This window comes from Bactrocera latifrons, unplaced genomic scaffold, assembly GCF_001853355.1.
Source record: "Bactrocera latifrons isolate USDA-ARS-PBARC rearing strain unplaced genomic scaffold, ASM185335v1 scaffold_7, whole genome shotgun sequence".
Taxonomy (NCBI): domain Eukaryota; kingdom Metazoa; phylum Arthropoda; class Insecta; order Diptera; family Tephritidae; genus Bactrocera; species Bactrocera latifrons.
The window spans coordinates 2,050,634-2,059,715 of record NW_017537378.1 but is presented as its reverse complement, the minus strand read 5'-3'; the positions used below and the strand labels follow the sequence as shown (position 1 = coordinate 2,059,715).

Here is a 9,082-nt window from a genome sequence, read left to right as displayed (position 1 = left end):
TGTGTCTTGGTAATATTGTTGGCCATCGTTTAGATAATTTTCTACTCAAGCCAGTTCTCGACTTCATTGGTTCCGAAGTGACGCCCGCGATACCAAAGACCTCAATCGATGAGTTTCAGAACCCGGTTGAGGACACAATATTTTCGGAGTTACGCGACAATGATAGCACTAAAGGTGTACAGAGACGCGGTGATGTTGGTAGAAAGGATCTGCTGCAACATCTTTACGCAGCTTACGGAGGCTTGAGCTCCTTTGAAGGTTGGACGAAATCGAAAGATAATGTAGATTCCGATTTGCTGCTGAGCAAAGGCTTTGAATGCAAGAGGTACAATAAGAAAATATTTAAAAGTGAAGCTGCTGATTAAAAGCAGATGAGCCCAGATGGTCTTTCACTTGAGAACGTTGTTTGTTGCATTTTAGATCCGAGTCACACAAAGACGATTTATCAATAGAAATCTTAGATCAAAACCAGATGCAGACACCGCCTGATGGACGGAGCAATGAGCATACGCTCAGCAAAGACAAGTCCTCTTTAACTGGTAGCAAGTTTCCTCACGCTTTGCCTGTTTCTCACTTTGCAGAGTTTTACCAAGATTTGCTGATTGATACGAGCAAAATAGACGCTAAGAGGGCCGGTACTGCTCCGGTAATTGGCTGTGATTGTAAAGTTAAGGTAAGGTTGATGTCAGAAGTTCGCTGCAAAAATAGAATATCAAAAGGGGAACTTTTTCGGCTTTTGGACTAGAGAAATTGAAAATGAATGCAATAGGCCAGTTTATTACAATATTAGAAAGAAAATTATACCACGTCCGTCCAGACTATCTTATATAATCTTTTACCTTAACCTTTTATTTTTCATCCATTCGAATCGAATCCGGATTGAAGGGGTTCAGAAAGATTTTTTTTAGAATATTTTTCTATAAGCTATTACGATTAGCCATATAGATTGACTTTATCTTTGCTTACTGAACTGGCACTCAACCTAGAGTCATTACTATTACAACCTCTTTCAGATCGATCTCTTGGACTTGGGTCAACAGCACTATCCACGCTATCTCATGAATGCAGTTTGTCAAAATAGCCAATCACCTAATCAATATCCGCAGAAATGTTGGCGCGGTTCCTACTGCAAGCCATTGGAGTACAAAGTCAAAGTACTCACACCACGCTCCTTATTGGAACCGACACAAAACGATCCGGCGTTGGCTTGGTTACCCGATGAATTGCGACAAGAGTGGAAATTCAAGACAGTCACTGTGGCGGCTGGTTGTTTTTGTTCATACTGATGTTGTTACCGTTAATTGAGATTGAAGATATTTCGCGGGTTGAATGATGATACTATCTATCTATGGTATTGAACTGATCGTTTACATTTTAACCTATTGATTTAATTAATATATATAATATTTGGGGTTAATATTTATTTACACCGAACATAGTTTTGACGTTGAATAATGTGATAAATACAATACATACATATGTAACCAAAATTGAAAATGCAAATGTGTTAATAAACACAAACAAATTTTACATCACGAATTTTTCTTTAAAAAAAGAGAAAATAAGAAAGAAAAAAGGAATAAAACGAAAACTTCAAGATTCAACTAGCGATCTAATGTGTAATCTACAATATGTTCAAAACTAGATACTGCAGTTATACTGCCTGGTCCGGTCCTCAGGAGGCCCATTGTGAAACGCCCTCAGCTACTATGCAGGTATATTAACATTCATAAAAAGGCAAGATAACTGTCATGAATGTATGTCGCCGCATCTTTTGCCTATCGGCCAGCTTGCCCAGCTCTTCGTACTCACGCAGTTCCTTTCCTTTTAGTCTGCAAGTGCGTTTCGTTTCTTTCTTCAACTCTCGGTATCTATCCCATTCTGCACGGATTGTGGTCGATTGTAAGGTTGGGAGATAGGCAGTCTCTTTTCTCTCCGATGCCACACGGCACTCCTCAACCAAAGGTTTCGTTTGAAGCTGTACGTAATGTCGTCTAATACTTGATCCATACGCAGTTTCTGATAAGTGCTCTCAGAGAGCAGGAGTGCAAGTCTAGAAGAAAATTGTTCTGCTGTCTGTTGTGATTGCAGCTTCTCGACGTCGAACCTTCCTTGTGTTTGTAGGCGAGTGTTTTTTGCGGCACAGAGGCGGGTGCGTATCTTGGCTGCAACAAGATAGTGGTCCGAGTTGATTTTAGGACCTCGGAACGGATGCCCATCTATCGTCATCCCAACATCATCATTCTGCTTGGTAGTTTATCGAACCGGAGACGGACAGGTAGCTTGATGAATTTCCCTATGTAGGAATTTTGTACTATATAATTATATTTCAGATCCCGGCGAAGTCGATCAGTCTCAGCGAATCCCACACCGAATTTGCGCTCTATTGTATGGCCACTGTAATAAATGTCACCCCGACCTACTCGTCTGTCCTTTTTACGAGGACATCAACCAGCTGCGAAGCGGTCTTCCCAATTAAGAAATCGGACATTAAATGCATGCCCTTAAATCGTATTCCTTAATGCGTTTTGTCGTCAACAAAAGGGAAGTCTCTCATCCGAGGTCGTTGTTTCCTTTTCATTGGAGCGTTTTTTATGTGACGGGTCCCAAGCTCAGCTCACTACCCTGAGGATTCAAACGGATGTCTTTTGGTTACCCAGACGATACTTGGTCTAATTCCGAAAGTTGTGAGCGGTTTCAGCTGTATGTAAAGGCATCGTTTCTGCCCGCTCCCAAGTAAATGGCGTTCAGAGAACTTTCCACGTGAGCATGATATTCTCCGGTATGGAGGTAAATGCGCGGTGGTGGACACCTGGAGTAGGCCAGGAGCTGTACTCTCTTTTAGAAGATTATACCTTTATATTTAGCTCTATAGTTCGCATTGTTTTCTGCAGCCAGCAATAGATGAAGTCTATTGTGACTTCTGCAACTGACTTCAACTGATTTTTAATAAAATATAATATAAGTCAATTCTCCGTAACGTCAGACAAAACATAAATTAGAATTGATTTGTTTTCTCATTTTGCTACAAAATTTCCGTTGATTCAAACTCCAAACCCACCATAAGCGCCAATGTAAATTAAAAGTAAAAAAAAAAAAATTTCGCATAATGAATGGTGGACCTTGTCCTAGATGCAGTGAACTACTACGACCATGTTGTCGCTGCGGGGCAATACCGTCAAACCTCGCGTTTCTTAGAAAGGTGCTGAATAAACCGAAGAGGACCAGAAGTTGTCGCCACAAGAGACCACGATGTGTCACATTGGCTGCAGGGGGAGACAGTATTGATTGCCTGTGCTGTTTTGATGCAAATTTGGCAGCCAGGAGTGATCGTCGCCTGCAGACATGGCAACGCGAACTACAATTGCGCAACAACATAGCCGATAGACTCGTGCAACGCACCGGTAAAGCATATTGCGAGCTGCTCTTCAATCGCAGCGGCACTGTGGATGGACGCGACAAATCGATGACACAGCGCCTGTTGGCGCATGCGGAGAGCATAAACCCGCGAGTTCATCAGAAAAAGGCTGCCTTCACGGAATGTTCTCCAGATGGCTGTTGCACAATGGAGCTGATTTCCACACAACCTGCTAAACAGAGATATTTTGAAGTTTCTGGCTTGCCAGCGGGTGTTAAATGTGAACTCATCGGCGAGAATTGCTGTGTGCGCCGATCCGGTTGGGTAACCTCGAGAGCAGTACAGGAAAATATTGCCGCCAAGGTCAAAGATATCCGACGTGTGCTACCATTTTTCCCAGACATCGAGTATTTGCAAATTATAGGCAGGCAAATGACACTTTACGAGAAACCAGAAGACTTTGATGAATATGCTTGTTTGGAAGAAGTGATTGAACAGCAAAATATCGATGAACCTTGCACCAACGAAACCTGTGCGATCAATGCGAATATTGCGATGGCAGTAGACTCGGAGGATGGTGAAGTTGTGACGGATGAGAATGTGCCGGAGGTTGACGGAGCTGAGCAACAGCAAGAAGTTGGCGAAAATGTGATGAAATCTGAATTGGATGAAAATATAGATGAAAAAATGGCAGCGCTGGCACTTGATGAAAAAGAAAGTAGCGCAATAAGCTGCTCTAACAGTGATATTGAATTTTATAGAGAGTTGCTTTCGAATAGAGCGAAATGTCATGATATCTTCTACAGACCTTAAGTATCAAAAGACGGGTTGCTATCAAATCGTCAACTTGAGTAGGCGGGGGAAATTTATACGCCTGATGAGTGAAACATATATCTGATTATTAATATATTGTCATTTCACAGCGCTTCCGATATCACTTCGTTTCTCTCGTCAGGCAGATAAATTTGCCTCTACAGCGACATCACAACCTTCTGCGGATATCTAATATTTTTATTGTTACGATCTAAATAGTAACATTTGTTAAAAGTTGTTGTTGTTACAACTGCAAAATCCATTTATAAATACTTCAGAAAAATGTTGCTTGACAAACCTGGGAATATTCCGTGGCAGCGGTCGACTTTCTTGCGAGCAGAAGTGTGCCTTATTTTGCTTTCTGAACATTGGTGTCACTCTGTATAAATATATTGTCAACTTTTGTTTACTATTCAAAAATCTGAAAATCATTGCAGTAAATAAAATAACAGGAAAATTAAAACAATTCATAGATTTTACATTTACTTTTATTCTGGTCAAATTCATTGCATAAAAAGTACTACAATTAGGAGACATTTTAGAAAAATAATCTTTCAAAGCTGTTCTCAAGTAATTACTTGTATTGTGTATTAATCATTACTAGCTTTGTAATTACTTGTGATTACTCAAATAAAATTAAAGGATTTCAAATTACTTTTCTACAAGGAGAGGGCTAGAATAACTACTTTTATAAAATCTATGTAAAATGGGAATATCGATCAAATTTCTATTAATATTATTATTTTTCTGCTTTAAAAAATTTTTAATACCGGAGAATGAGTGTCTAATAATTCGATTATTTCTTCATTGATTTCAAATAAGAAAGATTATATTCAGTAATTCGATATTGCTAAAGCAGGTATATTCATATTCAAGTCTTCAGTTTTAAAATTTTTAAAGAGGATTTCCGAAGACTTTCGTTAATATAACTTATACTAGATCAGTTGTAATCGGCAAGTGTGTGAGAAAGAGACACCAATTTGATAAATTATTTATTTGATGAGTGAATTCAGCGTATTCAAGTCTTGCTAAAAAGTTATATTTATGCTTTTTCAGTATTAGTCGTGAAAACAAAGTGTAAACTTTACTTGTGTCTCTTAAAGGGCATATCCAAATAAGTCGCAGTAATTCAATTCAACTTAGAAGTAAAGTAATTAGTTGTGATTTATAAAATAAAATAAAGTTAGATAATTTTTCACAGTGTATGCTTCTACGGTGTAATGTTTATCCACAGTGTATACTTTTTCTACCCCTCAAGGTTTTTCCCTTCTTTAAATTTATTTATGGCTACAAAATATAAATTTACACGCGTTCTCGCTTTCTTTTATTGTATTTCTAACGCATTCCCTCATGAGACACATACATACACACTCTTTGCCTTAAATAATTACTTATGAACTAATATGTACGCAGTCGTGGGTCATTATGTCGCCGCTGAGTTGTGGGTTAAAGTATTTGTCGGTGTTGCCGGCGCATCGTTGGAGCTCTGCAACAAGGCGGCATAGTCGGCATTTGCTGTAATCGCATCTGCGTCGTAAGCGGGCTCATTTGCATTGACATTACTGGGCGTGGGCGTACGCAGATCCTCCTCTTTGACTTGCGTTTCTGTGCTTTTCACAGGTGTCGTTTTTGTCGCTTCATGTGATGATTCGACTATGAGCTCCTCTTTCTTCACCGACACCACCGGATCTAAGGGCAGCTCGTCGACTACAGCGTCTATGTTGAGCGCATCGTAGGGTGTTATGAAATCAGTACTGCCCCCACTGTTGCGTATGCTAATTTGCGAGCCGACCGCTGCGATGCCGTTATCCTTGAAGATAACGCTACTGCCGAAGCGCACCAAGCTGCCGGCGCCAGTGCTGTCCACCTGATCGCCGGTGTGTGACTCGGAGGCGGGCGTGTGCGGTGTGCTGCGCGAACGATGCGCGTGATGTTGGCGTATAGCCAGCGAGAGGTCGACCTCGATATCTGAGTCCATTTCGTTTTCGGAGAGTGACAGCGAGGTGCCTGTGCGCTTTATTTTTATCTGTAATAAGTTATTATGCATTTTATTAAACGAATTTGATATTAATGATATTGTTGTTGTTGTTGCTGTGTGTCACTTACCCGCTTGTACGTTGAGGGTTCGGAAATGTAGCCATCATAATCCTCATCTTCGCTAAACAGATAACTCTGATGCAAATGTTCGTTGCTAATGTAGGTCTCAGGTAATTTGCAGACGATGTGCGCCAAATCGATGAATGTGTAATCGCTTAAGGTACCGGGATTCTCCTTCTTTAAAGGCTCTTTATTGAACCACTGATTGAAGCGTCCCAAACGTCCGGCTTTGGCCATGGCATCGAAGTAGTTTTTGCCGAAAACATAACCAACGTCGCGTATCTCATCGAAACTGCCGAAAGCGAGCGTTTTGTACTTGTCGATGGGTGGACGAATGTACTCGCAGTATTCGGAGTTTTTCACTTCCTGAAAGTAGCGAGTGTGTGGTTTTTGCAAAATTTCAATATAATAGTGCTCATAAAGGGCAGGTTGGACTTTGGCATTTTTTTACAGTTAGATTCAAAATAAAGGGAAAAGTGTAGTGTTCTACCGGTAAGTTTTAAGAAAAAATCGTCCAGCAGTTTTTTCATAAAAATTTAAGTTTAAAAAATTTTGGTAAAAATCGCTTAAATATGGTTTTTAAAATTTAAGGGGCGCTTAAAGTGACAATAATTGCCATCAGCTTATAATATTTTTAAATTCAGTTAAATTAATTAAAAATATAAAATTGACATCAATATAAACAGGTTCAAGCAAGATTTAATTGGGGGATATTACCAATAGAGTTGCCACTCGTTTGAAAAATTTATAAGATAAACTGAAGACTTTTATGAAAAATTATTGAAAATATTGATGCAAAATATACAGGTTTAAGGAAGATACGTTATTTTTAAAAGGAGTGACCAGCTGTTTGGAAATTTTAAACACTAACAAAATGTACAAGATAAGGCAGCACAACAATATAAATAACAAATTAAATAGTTTTAAGAATAAAATGTATTTGAACCGGGTGGCCATCTGTTGGAAAAAACATTCAAACAAGTTTTAACCCTTTTAGACCCAAACAAACTAAAGATACGACGAATGAAAGAAACTTTTTTTTTTACTTTTTTGAGACAAGTTTATAATACTCACCTCTAATTGACGCACACACGACACGTATGCCAAGCGGGACTGTATATCAGGCAGGTCGGGCACCTTCACCGGCGTTGTGAAGGGGTTCCATTTTTTGTACAACAACCACCAGCCGGACAGGTCATCGCCATAATTCGTCAAATCCATGTCGTCCTGAGAACCCACATCGATGGCAATTATATGAGCGGCGCCCAAATTGTGCATTACATCGGCTATAAAACACATGGAAGATGATTAGAAGTTGCACACAAACATGGCTATATAGAAACATTTCAAAAATTGAACTACGCAAAAACTCATTCATACATACGAAAACAAAGCGTCCAATTGCAAAGCCAATTTACTGATTACTGGAGAAAATGCAGAGGGGAAATTGTATTTGGAACGCTTTTTCATTGAAATTATTTGTTTTTTTGATATTTAATTTAATTCTAACGCCGATTGAAGCTACGCACACATTCAAAGCTCACTATGTATGCGCATAGATGAAGGCAATGCGAGCAAAGAGCACACAAATCAGCAGCTGCGTCAAACTACAGTTACTAAAACAACTAAAAAATATTATAATGCATGCAAAAAACTAAAATAAATAAAAAAAAACATTTGAGGCTGACAAATGCGAGTTGACACTGGGTCATAGATGACTACCATTCAAAGTAACCAACACATTCACAACGATAAACGTCAAATTTTGCAAAACTGCTGAGTGCTTTGCGCTGGCTGGGGCACAAGTGATAGAAGAGGGGAAGAGAGGAGGCAAAGTAAGGTTGGGGAGCGAACTGCTAGTGTTGTGGTAGCAATAGTACTAAACTAAAATAACAAACTTGTGGTTTAGTTGTAGTTCATTACCTGGCACATTGTTGGTGTAACAACCGTCGAGTAGCAAATGGCCGTCTCTATAATCGCAAAATGGTGGAAAAACGCCGGCTATGGACATGCTTGCGCGGGCATAACGCCACAGACATCCTGTACAGTTGGGCGGCCGGTTGTGGTGGGGGTGTGACCAAAGTTCGTGCATGTTTGGTAACATTACGCACACACACACGGCATGCCATTTTGTTTACATTTTTGTTTTTAATTTTTTGATTTGTTCAAAACAAATGTTTGCAATTAAAATATATGGAAAAAGGAATATAAAGAAAAAAAAAAAAAGGTTTACATCAATAAATGTTTCACGCCTGAAATAACACGCAGTTGTGTGGGTGGTACGCGGGCTGCGCTAGTAGTATGCTTTGAAAGTACAGTGGTGGGCAAGTGATGTTGAGTTGTGAGGTGAATATTCGCTTAAGATTTCGTTAAAAAATTTATGTTCTGCTATAATTCGTTTTAATATATATTTTCAAACTCAAAAATCAATTATATAAACATTTTTATTTAATGTAATTTCATAATTTTTTTTCGGATATCAGTTGTTTTCAAACAAGGTGGTAATATTTTGAGGGAAAAAATTTAAAAAAAAATTTAATACTTAAACAAAATTATATTTATTTTTTTAAATATAATTTACATAAAAAACATATTTTGATATCATTTAGATAGAAGCAAGATACAGTAAGAATTTATTACTTAACCATTAGCATTACTTGTTGGGAAAAATCGTATTTTCAAATTTTTTTTTTAAATCAATTAAAGCAAATTTAAATTGTTTTGTTAGTTAAAAGTTGTGGTTTCAAAAACTAATTATACATTTATACACATACATATTTCATTTACGTATTTATTTTTGTATATTTTATTTTT

At 38.4% G+C, this 9,082-nt stretch overlaps 3 protein-coding genes across 5 annotated transcripts in view; 2 read left to right on the top strand and 1 right to left on the bottom strand.

The window, feature by feature from the left end:
• The first annotated feature begins 462 nt into the window (after positions 1 to 462).
• LOC108975770 (prothoracicotropic hormone) lies at positions 463 to 1,286 on the top strand. The gene is made up of 2 exons (XM_018944484.1): positions 463 to 673; positions 1,014 to 1,286. The coding sequence occupies exons 1-2, from the start codon at positions 473 to 475 to the stop codon at positions 1,284 to 1,286; spliced, it is 474 nt and encodes a 157-aa protein (XP_018800029.1). The 5' UTR covers positions 463 to 472.
• Positions 1,287 to 2,986: 1,700 nt separating this feature from the next.
• On the top strand, positions 2,987 to 4,612 carry LOC108975880. Its single transcript, XM_018944682.1, has 2 exons — positions 2,987 to 4,213; positions 4,282 to 4,612. Exon 1 carries the CDS (start codon positions 3,110 to 3,112, stop codon positions 4,169 to 4,171), a length of 1,062 nt encoding a protein of 353 aa, XP_018800227.1. The 5' UTR covers positions 2,987 to 3,109; the 3' UTR covers positions 4,172 to 4,213; positions 4,282 to 4,612.
• Positions 4,613 to 4,637: 25 nt separating this feature from the next.
• Positions 4,638 to 9,082, bottom strand: part of LOC108975879 (neuropathy target esterase sws) — a 27,128-nt gene continuing 22,683 nt past the window's right edge. For 2 of the 3 annotated variants that reach the window (XM_018944681.1, XM_018944679.1), the window contains 3 exons: positions 7,343 to 7,554; positions 6,278 to 6,634; positions 4,638 to 6,197 (listed from right to left, as the gene is read on the bottom strand). In XM_018944681.1, the coding sequence (XP_018800226.1) occupies positions 5,595 to 6,197; positions 6,278 to 6,634; positions 7,343 to 7,554 (1,172 nt within the window). In that variant the 3' untranslated portion in view covers positions 4,638 to 5,594. Of the gene's footprint in view, positions 6,198 to 6,277; positions 6,635 to 7,342; positions 7,555 to 8,191; positions 8,309 to 9,082 lie in introns of all 3 variants that reach the window. The other variant, XM_018944680.1, reaches the window with a different exon arrangement.